Genomic DNA, 20,195 nt, shown 5'->3' with positions numbered 1-20,195 from the left:
GTACATGAAAGAATGAATGGGGCCATGTATCGTGAGATTTTGAGTGCAAACCTCCTTCCATCAGCAAGGGCATTGAAGATGAAACGTGGCTGGGTCTTTCAACATGACAATGATCCAAAGCACACCGCCAGGGCAACGAAGGAGTGGCTTCGTAAGAAGCATTTCAAGGTCCTGGAGTGGCCTAGCCAGTCTCCAGATCTCAACCCTATAGAAAACCTTTGGAGGGAGTTGAAAGTCCGTGTTGCCAAGCGAAAAGCCAAAAACATCACTGCTCTAGAGGAGATCTGCATGGAGGAATGGGCCAACATACCAACAACAGTGTGTGGCGACCTTGTGAAGACTTACAGAAAACGTTTGACCTCTGTCATTGCCAACAAAGGATATATTACAAAGTATTGAGATGAAATTTTGTTTCTGACCAAATACTTATTTTCCACCATAATATGCAAATAAAATGATAAAAAAACAGACAATGTGATTTTCTGGATTTTTTTGTCTCAGTTTGTCTCCCATAGTTGAGGTCTACCTATGATGTAAATTACAGACGCCTCTCATCTTTTTAAGTGGTGGAACTTGCACTATTGCTGACTGACTAAATACTTTTTTGCCCCACTGTATAGTATAGTATTACACTCCTGGATGCTGTATATCGGGGAGATGTGATGTAATATTACCCCCCGGATGCTGTATATCAGGGAGATATGGTATATTACCCCCTGGATGCTCTATATCGGGGAGGTATGATATAACATCACACCCCAGATGCTGTATATCGGGGAGATGTGATATAATATTACGCCCCGGATGCTGTATATCGGGGAAATATGATATGTCACACACCGGAAGCTGTATATCGGGGAGATGTGATATAATATTACGCCCCGGATGTCGTATCTGGGGGATATGATAGATTATCCCACTGTTGTTGTATTTCAGGGGGATGCAATATAATATTACCCCTCGGATGTTGTATATCGATGGGATGTGATATAATACTACCCCCCAGATGCTGTATAGCGGGGAGATATGATATGTTACACACCACATTCTGTATATCTGGGGGATATGATATGTCACACCTTGGATGCTGTGTATTGGGTGGATATGATATAACATTAGCCCCCGGATGTTGTGTATCGGGGGGATGCGATATAATATAACCCCGCGAATGCTACATATAGGGGCGATATGAAATATTACATCCTGGATGTTGTATATAGGGGGGGATGTGATGTAATATTACACCCCGGATGCTGTGTATCGGGGAGATATGATATAATATTACAACCCGGATGTTGTATTTCTGGGAGATTGTGATATAATATTACCCTCCGGATGCTGTATATAGGGGGGGATGTGATCTATTACCCCTCGGATGTTGAATTTCAGGGGATGGGATATAATATTACCCTCCGGATGCTGTATATAGGGGGGGATGTGATCTATTACCCCTCGGATGTTGAATTTCGGGGGATGGGATATAATATTACCCCCCCGGATGCTGTATATAGGGGGGGGGATGTGATCCATTACCCCTCGGATGTTGAATTTCGGGGGATGGGATATATAACCCTCTGGATGCTATATATCGAGGGGATGTGATATAATATTACCCCCCAGACGTTGTGTATCGGGGGGAGGCACATTATCGCGTGCAGTGCTGAGAATTGCGGCATTGTCGGGGGGAGCGGTTCATTCCAGGGTAAGTGGCGGTTTCCTTTTGGCTTCTGCTGGTGACACGAGCGCTGCCGGCGGTGACATCATCTCATCATCTTCTATATTTAGGGGCTGAGGTCAGGGATCTGCAGTATCCACAGTCACCACTGGGGGGCAGTCTCTCCTGTAAATTCATCCATCACATAATGTAATCTTAGAAACTGAGCTGCGGCCACAGATGCCCCCAAATACTGCAGGGTGTACCCCAACATGAGACGCCCCCAAATAATGCAGGTGTACCCCAACATGAGATGCCCCCGAATACTGCAGGGTGTGCCCCAACATGAGACGCCCCTGAATACTGCAGGGTGTACCCCAACATGAGATGCCCCCGAATACTGAAGGGTGTACCCCAACATGAGATGCCCCCGAATACTGCAGGGTGTACCCCAACATGAGATGCCCCCGAATACTGCAGGGTGTACCCCGACGTGAGATGCCCCCGAATACTGCAGGGTGTACCCCAACATGAGATGCCCCCGAATACTGCAGGGTGTAGCCCAACATGAGATGCCCCCAAATAATGCAGGGTGTACCCCAACATGAGATGCCCCCGAATACTGCAGGGTGTGCCCCAACATGAGATGCCCCCGAATACTGCAGGGTGTACCCCAACATGAGATGCCCCCAAATAATGCAGGGTGTACCCCAACGTGAGATGCCCCCGAATACTGCAGGGTGTACCCCAACATGAGATGCCCCCGAATACTGCAGGGTGTACCCCAACATGAGACGCCCCCGAATACTGCAGGGTGTACCCCAACATGAGATGCCCCCGAATACTGCAGGGTGTACCCCAACATGAGATGCCCCCGAATACTGCAGGGTGTACCCCAACATGAGATGCCCCCGAATACTGCAGGGTGTACCCCAACATGAGATGCCCCCGAATACTGCAGGGTGTACCCCAACATGAGATGCCCCCGAATACTGCAGGGTGTGCCCCAACGTGAGATGCCCCCAAATAATGCAGGGTGTACCCCAACGTGAGATGCCCCCGAATACTGCAGGGTGTACCCCAACATGAGATGCCGCCAAATACTGCAGGGTGTACCCCAACATTAGACGCCCCCGAATAATGCAGGGTGTACCCCAACATTAGACGCCCCCGAATACTGCAGGGTGTACCCCAACATGAGATGCCGCCAAATACTGCAGGGTGTACCCCAACATTAGACGCCCCCGAATAATGCAGGGTGTACCCCAACATTAGACGCCCCCGAATACTGCAGGGTGTACCCCAACATGAGATGCCGCCAAATACTGCAGGGTGTACCCCAACATTAGACGCCCCCGAATAATGCAGGATGTACCCCAACATGAGACGCCCCCGAATAATGCAGGGTGTACCCCAACATGAGACGCCCCCAAATAATGCAGCGTGTACCCCAACATGAGACGCCCCCGAATACTGCAGGGTGTACCCCAACATGAGACGCCCCCGAATAATGCAGGGTGTACCCCAACATGAGACGCCCCCAAATAATGCAGCGTGTACCCCAACATGAGACGCCCCCGAATACTGCAGGGTGTACCCCAACATGAGACGCCCCTGAATACTGCAGGGTGTACCCCAACATGAGACGCCCCCGAATAATGCAGGGTGTACCCCAACATTAGATGCCCCCGAATACTGCAGGGTGTACCCCAACGTGAGATGCCCCCGAATACTGCAGGGTGTACCCTAACGTGAGATGCCTCAGAATAATGCAGGGTGTACCCCAACATGAGATGCCCACAAATAATGCAGGGTGTACCCCCAACATGAGATGTCCCAATTAATGCGGACATAACCAATCAGAGGCGCCCCCAAATAATGGGGTGCGTACCCCAAACTGAGACATTGCTGGAAGGATCATCTGCGTAGTAACCAGGAATCTCCGGTCATCACCCTGTAGATGCTTAGTGATGGGGGCGTCCTGTGAAGCTCTGATTCCTGTACAGACCCTCACAGCGTCTCAGACCACCCAAAACTCTCATGTCAGGTGGAGGTTGTGGTCACTATATGGAGGGGGTTGAGAACGAGTGTTGTGGTCATTATGTGGCTGCGGGATAGGACAGCGTAGGCTGAGCTCACTATGTGGAGGGGGTCGGGGGTTAACATCACTGTGGAGGGGGACTGAGGGCTCTGGGGGTTAACATCACTATGTGGAGGGGGACTGAGGGTGCCGGAGTTTGTCGTCACTATGTGGAGGGGACTGAGGATGCCGGGGGGGGTTGCTGTCACTATGTGGAGGGGGACTGAGGGCGCCGGAGTTTGTGGTCACTATGTGGAGGGAACTGGGACCGCTGGGGCTTAGCGTCACTACGTGGAGGGGACTGAGGACGCCGGGGGGGTTACTGTCACTATGTGGAGGGGACCGAGGATGCCGGGGGTTGCTGTCACTACGTGGAGGGGACTGAGGATGCCCGGGGGGTTAACGTCACTGCGTGGAAGGGACTGAGGATGCTGGGTGTTAACGTCATTGTCACAGATTCCTTCTCTGTGGTGTCACTAATTTGTCACGTATCCGCTCTCATCACGTGACTTGGGGTTGTGCTTGCAAGGGTTAATCTATCTCCCCACTCTCAGTCCAGCATTCAGCCTCTGTCCTATGCTGTAATGGGGGCATAAATCACACACCGACCCAGGCCACACACCCGCTCATACACGCTGCCACCACTCACCGAATACACGGGCGATGAGTCCCGGAAATATTAATACTAATAATGTCTACCACTCATAAGGCTCAGATACCTTAGGCTATGGGTACGTTAGAACATTCAAGGTTCAACTTGTTAAAGTCTTATACTTTAATACGAAAAAGGTTCAGTGCTTACAGTAAAGAAAAAGGTATAAAAATATGATAATAAAAAGACATAAAACTTATGCAAAACAGTATAAAAATAAACAGGAGAAACTTACAGAAATCATCTAACTGGTAGTTGCTTTCTGCTCCCTGGGGGGGGGGGTGAATGGAGTTGGTGGAACACATCAGCTTCTCAGGCTGCCCCCAACATGTGAACCCGTTTCTCTGAATACAGGTTTACTTTATAGCTTTGGTCTGGAGGTTAGGTTTCTAGACCAGCCCCTCAGGTTAATTATTATTATTATTATTTATTTATATAGCAACATTAATTCCATGGTGCTGTACATGAGAAGGGGTTACATCAAATACAAATATCACTTACAGTAAGCAAACTAACAATGACAGACTGGTACAGAGGGGCGAGGACCCTGCCCTTGTGGGCTTACATTCTACAGGATTATGGGAAGGAGACAGTAGGTTGAGGGTTGCAGTAGCTCCGATGGTGTTGAGGTGGCCGTGTCGTCATTACAGGCTGTAAGCTTCTTTGAAGAGGGGGGTTTTCAGGTTTCTTTTGAAGGATCCAAATGTGGTTGATAACCGGACATGTTGGGGCAAAGAATTCCAGAGGATGGGGGATATTCGGGAGAAGTCTTTGACGCGATTGGGTGAGGAACGAATAAGTGTGGAGGAGAGAAGGAGGTCTTGGGAGGACCGGAGATTACGTGAGGGAAGATATTGAGAGATAAGTACGGAAATATACGCAAAAACAGCAATATATAATAGTTTGAATGTATCATATGATCCTACCAAAATCTTGAGAACATAGCATAAGCAGGAATCAAAATGAAAACATAACTTTTAATGTATAACCAAATAAAGGAATATATTAAATAAACTGTCACCCAAAAAAAAGTGTATCGATAAAAAAGTACTACTGGGTATACCCTGTCAGAGGACGTGCCATAAAAAATGTAGTACTTATACAAGATTTTATTGCAGACGCTGGCAGTGGTCCAGTGTCCTATCACTCAATCCAAGGTACCTGATTAAATGGTGATAATGCCTGTAGAAGAAGCATTTATCAATACAAATAAACAGATCGCCTTGTTTGCATTAATATTAGCAGTTATCACAAAGCAAAGGGAGGGGTAAGATCAATTGGAAAAGACATGTACACAAAGGTAATATTGGAACAATCTCCCCACTTGCTGAGGATAGGTGGAGCCCCAATTCGCTTAGGTGGAGAGATTCTTCCAGCCACAGCAGCAGGAGACAATTCCCTGTCAGTCCCTGGGGGGCTATCAATAAATCTCAATCCACGCAGTGGGCACCATATAATTGGTAAAAAAAAAAAAGAATTAAAATAAAAAATAGTCCTATACTCACCTGCGATGTCTTCCCGCCTCACCGCTGCATGCTGCCGCTTCGGTTCCTATAGCTGCTGTGCGGTGAAGGACCTGTGATGACGTCACTGTCTTGTGATTGGTCGTGAGCGGTCATGTGACCGCTCACGTGACCGCTCACATGACCGCGACGTCATGGAAGGTCCTGCGCGCACACACCAGCTATAGGAAGAGGAACGGACGCCGCTGAGGAGATGTCTGGGTGAGTATAACCATTTTTTTTATTTTTTTTATTATTTTTAAACATTCTATCTTTTACTATAGATGCTGCATAAGCTGCATCTATAGTAAAAAGTTGGTCACACTTGTCAAACACTATGTTTGACAAGTGTGACCAACCTGTCAGTCAGTTTTCCAAGCGATGCTACAGATCGCTTGGAAAACTTTAGCATTCTGCAAGCTAATTACGCTTGCAGAATGCTAAAAAAAAACGCAAAAAAAACCGCAAAAAAAACGCAAAAAAAAAAATGCGGATTTCTTGCAGAAAATTTCCGGTTTTCTTCAGGAAATTTCTGCAAGAAATCCGGACGTGTGCACATACCCTTACTCCGAGGCAGCGGATGACCGGGACAGGAGAAAGTGTGATTTCATTTATTTTGATGCATAGATCAGGTAGGGAAGATCTGTGAGATGGAGGAAAGATGATGAGTTCAGATTTGTCCACATTGAGCTTGAGGAAGCGAGAGGAGAAGAAGGAGGATATGGCTGATAGACCCTCCGGGATTAATATCATGCTGCTTGTTTTTTGATTGGACCACTGCCGCGCCCCCCAAAGAATATATTATTTTATCTTGAGATCCTTTGTGTAAACGTTCTTAGGGTACCGTCTCACAGTGGCACTTTTGTCGCTACGACGGTACGATCCGTGACGTCACCGCTGTGCTCTGCTTTCACTTTACGGCTGGCAGTCAGTCAGTGCGGGAAGCAGACGGCTAGGGACCTGACGGACACCGGAATGTAAGTATGTACGGTTTTTTTTTTTTTACATTTACGATGGTAACCAGGGTAAACATCGGGTTACTAAGCGCGGCCCTTCGCTTAGTAACCCGATGTCTACCCTGGTTACCCAGGGACTTCGGCATCGTTGGTCGCTGGAGAGCTGACTGTGTGACAGCTCTCCAGCGACCACACAACGACTTGCCAACGATCACGGCCAGGGCATATCGCTGGTCGTGATCGTTGGTAAATCGTTTTGTGTAACGGTACCCTTACAGAGGTACTATCAGGCCGTAATTGACATCTCTCTTCCAAGAGCTAGGAGGTGTCAAATGTAACCTTTCTTCTTGGCTTCCCGCAGGACCCCCTGGTGAGATTGGGGACAGAAATCTACTTGTCCCAGGAAAATACATATTAACACCTGGGTGCGACCTGCAGCTTTTCAAGACAAATTTTACATTATTGCCAGTGACAGAGTAAATCTATACATAGTCCACTGCACACACATATATAGATATATGTGTATATATACACATATTTCACCACAGTCACTATGTGGAGGGAACTAGGGACCCTGTGGGATTGCTGTCACTACGTGGAGGGGACTGAGGACGCCGGGGGGTTGCTGTCACTGTGGAGGGGACTGAGGACGCCGGGGGGTTGCTGTCACTATGTGGAGGGGATTGAGAATGTCATGGTTTGCGGTTATTGTGGAGGGAACTGATGACGCCGGGGGTTAATGTCACTGTGGAGAGGACTGAGGACGCCGGGGGGTTGTGGTCACTATGTGGAAGGGACTGAGGACGCTGAGGGATAACGTCACTACTTGGATGGGACTGAGGACGTCGGGGGTTGCGGTCACTATGTGGAAGGGACTGAGGATGCTGGAGGTAAACATCACTACTTGGGAGGGGACGGAGGATGCCGGGGCGTTGCTGTCACTACGTGGAGGGGATTGAGAATGTTGTGGTTTGCAGTCACTGTGGCGGGGACCGAGGACGCCAGGGGTTGCGGTCACTATGTGGCGGGGACCGAGGACGCCAGGGGTTGCGGTCACTATGTGGTGGGGACCGAGGACGCCAGGGGTTGCGGTCACTATGTGGCGGGGACCGAGGACGCCAGGGGTTGCTCTCACTATGTGGCGGGGACCGAGGACGCCAGGGGTTGCGGTCACTATGTGGCAGGGACCGAGGACGCCGCGGGTTGCGGTCACTATGTGGCGGGGACCGAGGACGCCGGGGTTGCAGTCACTATGTGGCAGGGACCGAGGACGCTAGGGGTTGAGGTCACTATGTGGCTGGGACCGAGGACGCCAGGGGTTGAGGTCACTATGTGGCAGGGACCGAGGACGCTAGGGGTTGAGGTCACTATGTGGCGGGGACCGAGGACGCCAGGGGTTGCTCTCACTATGTGGCGGGGACCGAGGACGCCAGGGGTTGCGGTCACTATGTGGCAGGGACCGAGGACGCCGCGGGTTGCGGTCACTATGTGGCGGGGACCGAGGACGCTGGGGTTGCAGTCACTATGTGGCAGGGACCGAGGACGCTAGGGGTTGAGGTCACTATGTGGCTGGGACCGAGGACGCCAGGGGTTGAGGTCACTATGTGGCAGGGACCGAGGACGCTAGGGGTTGAGGTCACTATGTGGCGGGGACCGAGGACGCCAGGGGTTGAGGTCACTATGTGGCTGGGACCGAGGACGCCAGGGGTTGAGGTCACTATGTGGCGGGGACCGAGGACGCCGGGGGTTGCGGTGACTTTTCTCCCATGTGATGACTGTTTCTTCAGTGGTTTTATCTATATCCGGTAATTTCCGGTGAAACCTGATGAAGATGATGATGGTGATTATCCTCCTCCTGCATGTGGCCCATTTATTGGTGGCATGTTATACATGGCAGCCCCTGTGTTAAGTCGCTGACATTTTGGGATGCCTGTAGAGATGCCCCCTCCTGGGGGGGTACATTCCAACCTCATAACTGTTTTCTTCTTGTCTTCCTCAGGACCTGAGCCTGAAGCTGAGTCTCATCAGGAGCATCTCTATGATAGGAATGGCCATCTGCAGCAGCTCGCAGGCTGGATTCTTCCACTTCAGCCGCAAGGCCGAGCTGATCAGCCAGCTGGTGGTGTGTGAGGCCATGTGTTCACTACCCCCTCCTTCGCGTGTTTCCCGCCCCCTCCTTCGCGTGTTTCCCGCCCCCTCCTTCGCGTGTTTCCCGCCCCCTCCTTCGCGTGTTTCCCGCCCCCTCCTTCGCGTGTTTCCCGCCCCCTCCTTCGCGTGTTTCCCGCCCCCTCCTTCGCGTGTTTCCCGCCCCCTCCTTCGCGTGTTTCCCGCCCTCTCCTTCGCGTGTTTCCCGCCCCCTCCTTCGCGTGTTTCCCGCCCCCTCCTTCGCGTGTTTCCCGCCCCCTCCTTCGCGTGTTTCCCGCCCCCTCCTTCGCGTGTTTCCCGCCCCCTCCTTCGCGTGTTTCCCGCCCCCTCCTTCGCGTGTTTCCCGCCCCCTCCTTCGCGTGTTTCCCGCCCCCTCCTTCGCGTGTTTCCCGCCCCCTCCTTCGCGTGTTTCCCGCCCCCTCCTTCGCGTGTTTCCCGCCCCCTCCTTCGCGTGTTTCCCGCCCCCTCCTTCGCGTGTTTCCCGCCCCCTCCTTCGCGTGTTTCCCGCCCCCTCCTTCGCGTGTTTCCCGCCCCCTCCTTCGCGTGTTCCCCCCCCCCTCCTTCGCGTGTTCCCCCCCCCCTCCAACCTTTTACGTGTGTTCCCCCCCTTTTCACGTGTCGTGTGCCCCCAGGATTTTCTGAAGCTGGAGCCAGTAGACGTCCTGAAGTCCCCCCTGCGGCACCGTGCCCTCGCCGCCTGCTCTTACCTGGTGTATCCTTAGACTACGACTCTCATCATTGTGAGGGGGCGGCCTCTGTAGCAGCTGACTGTGGCGGGGTCTTTTCACAGGCTTGCTGATTGTTTCCCTCCTGATGAGGGGTGGTATAGCGGAGCAGACTCCTCCGTCTCCTCTCTGCCGCCCGCCATGTTCACCCTGATTTTTCCAGATTTAGCTTCTTAATTCATGGTCAGTAAATTGGAGCCACCTCTGATCGACGCGGAGAAAGCGGAGCTGATGAACACGGCGCTGTCCTGCGTCTTCCCGCTGCCGCCCATCTCCACCGGGAACCTGGGAGAACTGCACAAAGGGGTAAGAAGAGTCCCAATGAGGAGCATGAGAGGGGAGGGGCTAATGTCACATGACTGAATTTGGAGGGGAAGCGGTCTCATTGTGTGGGGAGGGGGGCATCCTTGTATTTGTGTCCACTGCATCAGGTGGCGGGTGGGCCCTGACTGGAGCGGGTGGCGGGTGGGCCCTGACTGGAGCGGGTGGCGGGTGGGCCCTGACTGGAGCGGGTGGCGGGTGGGCCCTGACTGGAGCGTGTGGCGGGTGGGCCCTGACTGGAGCGTGTGGCGGGTGGGCCCTGACTGGAGCGCGTGGCGGGTGGGCCCTGACTGGAGCGCGTGGCGGGTGGGCCCTGACTGCATCAGGTGGCGGGTGGGCCCTGACTGCATCAGGTGGCGGGTGGGCCCTGACTGGAGCGTGTGGCGGGTGGGCCCTGACTGGAGCGTGTGGCGGGTGGGCCCTGACTGGAGCGTGTGGCGGGTGGGCCCTGACTGGAGCGTGTGGCGGGTGGGCCCTGACTGGAGCGTGTGGCGGGTGGGCCCTGACTGGAGCGTGTGGGCCCTGACTGGAGCGGGTGGGCCCTGACTGGAGCGGGTGGGCCCTGACTGGAGCGAGTGGGCCCTGACTGGAGCGTGTGGCGGGTGGGCCCTGACTGGAGCGTGTGGGCCCTGACTGGAGCGTGTGGCGGGTGGGCCCTGACTGGAGCGTGTGGCGGGTGGGCCCTGACTGGAACGTGTGGGCCCTGACTGGAGCGTGTGGGCCCTGACTGGAGCGTGTGGGCCCTGACTGGAGCGTGTGGCGGGTGGGCCCTGACTGGAGCGTGTGGCAGGTGGGCCCTGACTGGAGCGTGTGGCGGGTGGGCCCTGACTGGAGCGGGTGGCGGGTGGGCCCTGACTGGAGCGCGTGGCGGGTGGGCCCTGACTGGAGCGCGTGGCGGGTGGGCCCTGACTGGAGCGCGTGGCGGGTGGGCCCTGACTGGAGCGCGTGGCGGGTGGGCCCTGACTGGAGCGTGTGGGCCCTGACTGGAGCGGGTGGGCCCTGACTGGAGCGGGTGGGCCCTGACTGGAGCGAGTGGGCCCTGACTGGAGCGTGTGGCGGGTGGGCCCTGACTGGAGCGTGTGGGCCCTGACTGGAGCGTGTGGCGGGTGGGCCCTGACTGGAGCGTGTGGCGGGTGGGCCCTGACTGGAACGTGTGGGCCCTGACTGGAGCGTGTGGGCCCTGACTGGAGCGTGTGGGCCCTGACTGGAGCGCGTGGCGGGTGGGCCCTGACTGGAGCGTGTGGCAGGTGGGCCCTGACTGGAGCGTGTGGCGGGTGGGCCCTGACTGGAGCGGGTGGCGGGTGGGCCCTGACTGGAGCGCGTGGCGGGTGGGCCCTGACTGGAGCGCGTGGCGGGTGGGCCCTGACTGGAGCGCGTGGCGGGTGGGCCCTGACTGGAGCGCGTGGCGGGTGGGCCCTGACTGGAGCGCGTGGCGGGTGGGCCCTGACTGGAGCGGGTGGGCCCTGACTGGAGCGTGTGGCGGGTGGGCCCTGACTGGAGCGTGTGGGCCCTGACTGGAGCGTGTGGACCCTGACTGGAGCGTGTGGACCCTGACTGGAGCGTGTGGGCCCTGACTGGAGCGTGTGGGCCCTGACTGGAGCGTGTGGGCCCTGACTGGAGCGTGTGGCGGGTGGGCCCTGACTGGAGCGCGTGGCGGGTGGGCCCTGACTGGAGCGCGTGGCGGGTGGGCCCTGACTGGAGCGCGTGGCGGGTGGGCCCTGACTGGAGCGCGTGGCGGGTGGGCCCTGACTGGAGCGCGTGGCGGGTGGGCCCTGACTGGAGCGCGTGGCGGGTGGGCCCTGACTGGAGCGCGTGGCGGGCAGGGCATTCATGGCGGGGCCTGACTGTGGCGGGTCACCTCTCAGCACGGCCGCTCTCTTCCAGGCACTGTATCGGGACACGATGGAGGCCGTGTCGGAGCTGTTCAGAAGTCTCCTCTCTTGGAACATCACACCTCAGGGTCTGGAGGAAGTGTTCCAGGTGGGTGGTGTCTCGGTGGTCTCCTCCTTCGGGGGGCTTGGTATTGGGCTGCAGGACGCCTCATTCGGTTTGTTTCGGCAGATCCTGAACCCCTGGATTAGGTCCAGTAAGGAGCAGGAGCGGGATAGAGCCATGGAGATCAGCAGCGCCCTCCTGGACTTCTACCTGCTCAAGCTGAACGTCAATGTAAGGCCGGCTGCATCACCGCCCGCGGCCCTCCGCTCCCCGTGGCCCTCCGCACCCCGCGGCCCTCCGCTCCCCACGGCCCTCCACTTCAGAGCTCTCACTGTGTGGCCGGATACCCAGCAAAGCAACCCCCACCGCAGTGCAGAGAATTTAATTAGATGAAATGTAAACCACCATGGAGGAGCAGAGTCCTGGATGCTTTGTATACCCCCCACTGCCACCCGCAACTCTGGTAAATTCCACCCATGCCATGGTCTCTTGTCACCCACTCCCGTGTTCCTGGTATCCCACCCAACATTCGGTCTCTGGTATTCCCCCCACCTTTCCTTCGTTACCCACGCCTATATATCTGGTATCCCACCCAACACTCGTTCCCTGGTCTCTGGTATCCCCCCCCACCTCCCCCCTCTATCACCCATGCCTGTGTTTCTGGTATCCCACCCAACATTCGTTCCCTGGTCTCTGGTATCCCCCCCACCTCCCCCCTCTATCACCCATGCCTGTGTTTCTGGTATCCCACCCAACACTCGTTCCCTGGTCTCTGGTATCCCTCCACCTTTCCTTCGTTGCCCACGCCTATATATCTGGTATCCCACCCAACTCTAGTTCCCTGTCTCTGGTATCCCCCCCACCTTTCCCTCGTCACCCATTCCCGTGTTTCTGGTATCCCACCCAACAATCGTTTCCTGGTCTCTGGTATCCCCTCTGCCATCTGCACCCGGATCTCATGTATGTCCCCGCTCTGCCCACCAGCCCCTCTGTTTCTCACGGCTCTGTAGATGACTGGGTGGACTGCTGCTCTGGTGAGAGCTTGTGCATGTTGGGGGTTGTAGTCTCCCGGTACTGACCACCGCCTCCTTGGCTCGCAGAGCGTGGTGACATTCCATAACCTGGGAATCCTGGTGGGCCGGTTGTCCCCTCGCTGCTCGGACTCTCTGGCCTCCATCCGGCAGCACACGCTGGACTGCATCTACGCCCTGCTGTACATCCAGCTGAGATACGAAGGTAAGCGACGCCATCTCCTCCCAGTCACCGTCACCCCTCTGTAGTGCTTCCCCCATCTGACCATATACGAATATGGCTAGTGATGAGCGAATATACTCGTTACTCGGTATTTCTCGAGCACGCTCGGGTGACCTCCGAGTTTTTGTTAGTGCTCGGAGATTTCGTTTTTCTTGCTGCAGCTGAATGATTTACATCTATTATCCAGCTTGATTACATGTGGGGATTCCCTAGCAACCAGGCAACCCCCACATGTACTCAGGCTGGCTAACAGATGTAAATCATTCAGCTGCAGCAAGAAAAACTAATCTCCGAGCACTAAAAAATACTCGGAGGACCCCCGAGCGTGCTCGAGAAATCTCGAGTAACGAGTATATTCGTTCATCGCTAAATATGGCGTCACAGGGCCCATCCCTCCTGACTGCTGGCACATACTCGGAGAGCTCTGCTGCTGGCCAAGTGTCGAAGGATCGGATAAATCCTGGGGACTAGGAACATCCTAATAAGGGAAAGCGCTCCATTATGCCATGCTCTCCTACTGTGTCTGGTGTCCCCTCTGCCATCTACAGTGCCAGCTGCCTTACAGGATTTTATTCGGACTTTCTGTGACACAAACACTAATCAACAATAAGTATTTGTGACATGAAAAGCAAATTATACAAGGTGTACTAATTATTGTAAAAATATACATTTGAAAATTGTGACACTGTGCATTAGTATTCAGCCCCTGTAGTCTGATGCCCCTAAATAACATCCTGAGTGACCAATAGCCCCCAGAAGTCACTTAATTAGTTCATTGTGTCCCCCTGGGTGTGATTTCTTCTCTGTGTAATGACAGCTGTTCTGTGAAGGCCTCAGAGGTTTGTATGAGAACTTTAGGGATGAAACAGGATCATAAAAAGCAAGGAGCCCACCAGACAGGTCAGGGATAAAGTTGTGGAGAAGAGGAAAGCAGGGTGTGGTGAAATGTGTGTGCAGTGACCTATGTATAGGTATTGTGTGGTTAGTAACATCTGTCCTGAAGGCTGCAGGTCTCACCCAGGTGTTAATATGTCTTTTCCTGAGACAAGCAAACTTCTGTCTCCAAATCTCACCAGGGGGTCTAGCTAGGACCAAGAAGAAAGGTAACACTTGACACCTCCTAGCTCTTGGAAGAGAGATGTCAATTACGGCCTGATGGCATCTCTGTAAGAACGTTTAAACAAAGGATCTCAAAAGACAATAATGTATTCATTGGTAGCACGGCCGTGGTGAAATAAAAAACAAGCAAGTTATGATATTAACCTGAGGGGCTGGTCTAGAAATATGACCACCAGACCAAAGCTATAAATTAGACCTGTATACCTAGAATCGTGTTCACATATTGGGGGCAGCCTGAGAAGCGGATGTGTTCCACCAACTCTATTCACCCCCCCTCAGGGAGCAGAAAGCAGACTACCAAGTTAGATGATTTCTGTAAGTTTTCTTCTGTTATAATGTTTTGCATAAGTTGCATATCTTTTTATCATATTTTTATACCTTTTTCCTACTGTAAGCACTGAACCTTTTTGTATTAAAGTATAAACTTTAACAAGTTGAATCTTGAATGTTCTAACAAATCCATAGCCAAAGATGTTTGAGCCTTATGAGTGGTAGACAATATCATTAATATTTCTATGACTCATCATCCGTGTATTCGGTGAGTGGTGGCAGCGTGTATGAGCGGGTGTGTGGCCTGGGTCGGTGAGTGGTGGCAGTGTGTATGAGCGGGTGTGTGGCCTGGGTCGGTGAGTGGTGGCAGCGTGTATGAGCGGGTGTGTGGCCTGGGTCGGTGAGTGGTAGCAGCGTGTATGAGCGGGTGTGTGGGCTGGGTCGGTGAGTGGTAGCAGCGTGTATGAGCGGGTGTGTGGGCTGGGTCGGTGAGTGGTGGCAGCGTGTATGAGCGGGTGTGTGGCCTGGGTCGGTGAGTGGTGGCAGTGTGTATGAGCGGGTGTGTGGCCTGGGTCGGTGAGTGGTGGCAGTGTGTATGAGTGGGTGTGTGGCCTGGGTCGGTGAGTGGTGGCAGCGTGTATGAGCGGGTGTGTGGCCTGGGTCGGTGAGTGGTGGCAGCGTGTATGAGCGGGTGTGTGGCCTGGGTCGGTGAGTGGTGGCAGTGTGTATGAGCGGGTGTGTGGCCTGGGTCGGTGAGTGGTGGCAGCGTGTACGAGCGGGTGTGTGGGCTGGGTCGGTGAGTGATGGCAGCGTGTATGAGCGGGTGTGTGGCCTGGGTCGGTGAGTGGTGGCAGCGTGTATGAGCGGGTGTGTGGGCTGGGTCGGTGAGTGGTGGCAGCGTGTATGAGCGGGTGTGTGGCCTGGGTCGGTGAGTGGTGGCAGCGTGTATGAGCGGGTGTGTGGGCTGGGTCGGTGAGTGGTGGCAGCGTGTATGAGCGGGTGTGTGGCCTGGGTCGGTGAGTGGTGGCAGCGTGTATGAGCGGGTGTGTGGGCTGGGTCGGTGAGTGGTGGCAGCGTGTACGAGCGGGTGTGTGGCCTGGGTCGGTGAGTGGTGGCAGCGTGTATGAGCGGGTGTGTGGCCTGGGTCGGTGAGTGGTGGCAGCGTGTATGAGCGGGTGTGTGGCCTGGGTCGGTGAGTGGTGGCAGTGTGTATGAGCGGGTGTGTGGCCTGGGTCGGTGAGTGGTGGCAGTGTGTATGAGCGGGTGTGTGGCCTGGGTCGGTGAGTGGTGGCAGCGTGTATGAGCAGGGGTGTGTGGCCTGGGTCGGTGAGTGGTAGCAGCGTGTATGAGCGGGTGTGTGGCCTGGGTCGGTGAGTGGTGGCAGTGTGTATGAGCGGGTGTGTGGGCTGGGTCGGTGAGTGGTGGCAGCGTGTATGAGCGGGTGTGTGGCCTGGGTTGGTGAGTGGTGGCAGCGTGTATGAGTGGGTGTGTGGCCTGGGTCGGTGAGTGGTGGCAGCGTGTATGAGCGGGTGTGTGGCCTGGGTCGGTGAGTGGTGGCAGTGTGTATGAGCGGGTGTGTGGCCTGGGTCGGTGAGTGGTGGCAGCGTGTATGAGCGGGTGTGTGGCCTGGGTCGGTGAGTGGTGGCAGTGTGTATGAGTGGGTGTGTGGCCTGGGTTGGTGAGTGGTGGCAGTGTGTATGAGCGGGTGTGTGGCCTGGGTCGGTGAGTGGTGGCAGTGTGTATGAGCGGGTGTGTGGCCTGGGTCGGTGAGTGGTGGCAGTGTGTATGAGCGGGTGTGTGGCCTGGGTCGGTGAGTGGTGGCAGTGTGTATGAGCGGGTGTGTGGCCTGGGTCGGTGAGTGGTGGCAGCGTGTATGAGCGGGTGTGTGGGCTGGGTCGGTGAGTGGTGGCAGCGTGTATGAGCGGGTGTGTGGCCTGGGTCGGTGAGTGGTAGCAGCGTGTATGAGCGGGTGTGTGGCCTGGGTCGGTGAGTGGTGGCAGCGTGTATGAGCGGGTGTGTGGCCTGGGTCGGTGAGTGGTGGCAGCGTGTATGAGCGGGTGTGTGGCCTGGGTCGGTGAGTGGTGGCAGCGTGTACGAGCGGGTGTGTGGCCTGGGTCGGTGAGTGGTGGCAGCGTGTATGAGCGGGTGTGTGGCCTGGGTCGGTGAGTGGTGGCAGCGTGTATGAGCGGGTGTGTGGCCTGGGTCGGTGAGTGGTGGCAGTGTGTATGAGCGGGTGTGTGGCCTGGGTCGGTGAGTGGTGGCAGCGTGTATGAGCGGGTGTGTGGCCTGGGTCGGTGAGTGGTGGCAGCGTGTATGAGCAGGGGTGTGTGGCCTGGGTCGGTGAGTGGTAGCAGCGTGTATGAGCGGGTGTGTGGCCTGGGTCGGTGAGTGGTGGCAGTGTGTATGAGCGGGTGTGTGGGCTGGGTCGGTGAGTGGTGGCAGCGTGTATGAGCGGGTGTGTGGCCTGGGTCGGTGAGTGGTGGCAGCGTGTATGAGCGGGTGTGTGGCCTGGGTCGGTGAGTGGTGGCAGTGTGTATGAGCGGGTGTGTGGCCTGGGTCGGTGAGTGGTGGCAGCGTGTATGAGCGGGTGTGTGGCCTGGGTCGGTGAGTGGTGGCAGTGTGTATGAGCGGGTGTGTGGCCTGGGTCGGTGAGTGGTGGCAGTGTGTATGAGCGGGTGTGTGGCCTGGGTCGGTGAGTGGTGGCAGCGTGTATGAGCGGGTGTGTGGCCTGGGTCGGTGAGTGGTGGCAGTGTGTATGAGCGGGTGTGTGGCCTGGGTTGGTGAGTGGTGGCAGCGTGTATGAGCGGGTGTGTGGCCTGGGTCGGTGAGTGGTGGCAGCGTGTATGAGCGGGTGTGTGGCCTGGGTCGGTGAGTGGTGGCAGCGTGTATGAGCGGGTGTGTGGCCTGGGTTGGTGAGTGGTGGCAGTGTGTATGAGCGGGTGTGTGGCCTGGGTCGGTGAGTGGTGGCAGTGTGTATGAGCGGGTGTGTGGCCTGGGTCGGTGAGTGGTGGCAGTGTGTATGAGCGGGTGTGTGGCCTGGGTCGGTGAGTGGTGGCAGCGTGTATGAGCGGGTGTGTGGGCTGGGGCGGTGAGTGGTGGCAGCGTGTATGAGCGGGTGTGTGGCCTGGGTCGGTGAGTGGTAGCAGCGTGTATGAGCGGGTGTGTGGCCTGGGTCGGTGAGTGGTGGCAGCGTGTATGAGCGGGTGTGTGGCCTGGGTCGGTGAGTGGTGGCAGCGTGTATGAGGGGGTGTGTGGCCTGGGTCGGTGAGTGGTGGCAGCGTGTATGAGCGGGTGTGTGGCCTGGGTCGGTGAGTGGTGGCAGCGTGTATGAGCGGGTGTGTGGGCTGGGGCGGTGAGTGGTGGCAGCGTGTATGAGCGGGTGTGTGGCCTGGGTCGGTGAGTGGTAGCAGCGTGTATGAGCGGGTGTGTGGCCTGGGTCGGTGAGTGGTGGCAGCGTGTATGAGCGGGTGTGTGGCCTGGGTCGGTGAGTGGTGGCAGCGTGTATGAGTGGGTGTGTGGCCTGGGTCGGTGAGTGGTGGCAGCGTGTATGAGCGGGTGTGTGGGCTGGGTCAGGGTGTGATTTATGCCCCCATTACAGCATAGGACAGAGGTTGAATGCTGGACTGAGAGAGGAGATAGATTAACCCTTGCAGGCGCAACTCCAAGTTACGTGTGAGAGCGGGCACGTGACGAATTAGTGACACTACGGAGTGGGGATGCGTGACACAGGGTTAGACTATCGAAAATAGCCCAAGCTGTGGACATGTCACAGAGCATAAATCCATCATCCAAACATGGAAAGAGTATGGCACAACTGCAAACCTACCAAGACATGGCCGTCCACCTAACCTGACATCCCAAGCAGGGAGAGCATTAATGATAGAAGCAGCCGAGAGACCCATGGTCTCTGGAGGAGCCTCAGATCCACAGCTCAGGGGAGAATCTGTGTAGAGGACAACTATTAGTTGTATACTCCACAAATCTGGCCTTTATGGAAGAGGAGCAAGAATAAAGTCATAGTGGAAGCCAGAAGAAGTCCCATGTAGGGCACACAGCGAGCATATGTAAGAAGGGCTCTGCTCAGATGACACCAAACGAGAATTTTTGGGCTAAATGAAAAACGCTATGTGTGAAGGAAAACTAACTGTGCACATTACCTGAAAAACACCACCTGGCGGCATACATGGTGGTGGCAGCATCGTGCTGTGGGGAGGCTTTTCTTCAGCAGGGGCAGAGAAGATACTCCAGAAGTGATGGGAAGATGGATGAAGCTAAATACAGGGTAATCATGTAGGTTTGCCTTCCAGAAGGACAACGACTCTCAACATCCTGCCAGAGCCACAATGGAGGGTTTAGCTCCGAGCATCTTCATGTGTGTGAACATCCGAGTCATGGTCCAGACCCAAATCTCAGAGAATCTGTGACATGGAGACGTCTGTGATCAGCAATTTTCACATTGTGCTGTCAATCTGAAACAAAAGCAAATGTGCAAAGAAGGGGCAAAATGACACCCCTTGATGGAGAAAAGCTGGGGAGTCAGACCCCACAACACTGCAGAGAAATATGGAGAGACAGACCCCAAAAGACTGCAGAGAAAGGAGAGAGACAGACCCCAAAAGACTGCAGAGAAAGGAGAGACAGACCCCAAAAGACTGCAGCAGAGAAAGAGGGAGACAGACCCCAAAAGACTGCAGAGAAAGGTGGAGAGACAGACCCCAAAAGACTGCAGCAGACAAAGGTGGAGAGACAGACCCCAAAAGACTGCAGAGAAAGGAGGGAGAGACAGACCCCAAAAGACTGGAGAGACAGACCCCAAAAGACTGCAGAGAAAGGAGAGAGACAGACCCCAAAAGACTGCAGAGAAAGGAGAGACAGACCCCAAAAGACTGCAGCAGAGAAAGAGGGAGACAGACCCCAAAAGACTGCAGAGAAAGGTGGAGAGACAGACCCCAAAAGACTGCAGCAGAGAAAGAGGGAGACAGACCCCAAAAGACTGCAGAGAAAGGAGGAGAGACAGACCCCACAACACTGCAGAGAAATATGGAGAGACAGACCCCAAAAGACTGCAGAGAAAGGAGGAGAGACAGACCCCAAAAGACTGCAGAGAAAGATGGAGAGACAGACCCCAAAAGACTGCAGAGAAAGCTGGAGAGACAGACCCCAAAAGACTGCAGAGAAAGGAGGGAGAGACAGACCCCAAAAGACTGCAGAGAAAGGAGGAGAGACAGACCCCAAAAGACTGCAGATAAATATGGAGAGACAGACCCCAAAAGACTGCAGAGAAAGGTGGAGAGACAGACCCCAAAAGACTGCAGAGAAAGGAGGAGAGACAGACCCCAAAAGACTGGAGAGAAAGGTGGAGAGACAGACCCCAAAAGACTGCAGAGAAAGCTGGAGAGACAGACCCCAAAAGACTGCAGAGAAAGGAGGGAGAGACAGACCCCAAAAGACTGCAGAGAAAGGAGGAGAAACAGACCCCAAAAGACTGCAGAGAAAGGGGGAGAGACAGACCCCAAAAGACTGCAGAGAAAGGAGGAGAGACAGACCCCAAAAGACTGCAGAGAAAGGAGGAGAGACAGACC

The 20,195-nt window shown here is 55.2% G+C and overlaps 1 protein-coding gene across 3 annotated transcripts in view; it reads left to right on the top strand.

Annotated features, from left to right (window-relative positions):
- The window catches only part of MROH1 (maestro heat like repeat family member 1), a 190,050-nt gene that overhangs the window by 84,386 nt on the left and 85,469 nt on the right, over positions 1-20,195 (top strand). For all 3 annotated transcript variants that reach the window (XM_077271559.1, XM_077271557.1, XM_077271558.1), the window contains 6 exons: positions 8,844-8,966; positions 9,622-9,701; positions 9,903-10,020; positions 11,920-12,015; positions 12,097-12,201; positions 13,071-13,206. In XM_077271559.1, coding sequence (XP_077127674.1) covers positions 8,844-8,966; positions 9,622-9,701; positions 9,903-10,020; positions 11,920-12,015; positions 12,097-12,201; positions 13,071-13,206 — 658 coding nt within the window. The remainder of the gene's footprint in view (positions 1-8,843; positions 8,967-9,621; positions 9,702-9,902; positions 10,021-11,919; positions 12,016-12,096; positions 12,202-13,070; positions 13,207-20,195) is intronic.

This window comes from Ranitomeya variabilis, chromosome 6 (genome assembly GCF_051348905.1).
Source record: "Ranitomeya variabilis isolate aRanVar5 chromosome 6, aRanVar5.hap1, whole genome shotgun sequence".
NCBI lineage: Eukaryota > Metazoa > Chordata > Amphibia > Anura > Dendrobatidae > Ranitomeya > Ranitomeya variabilis.
The sequence above is the reverse complement of the archived record's forward strand: the minus strand, read 5'-3'. Positions and strand labels throughout refer to the sequence as shown.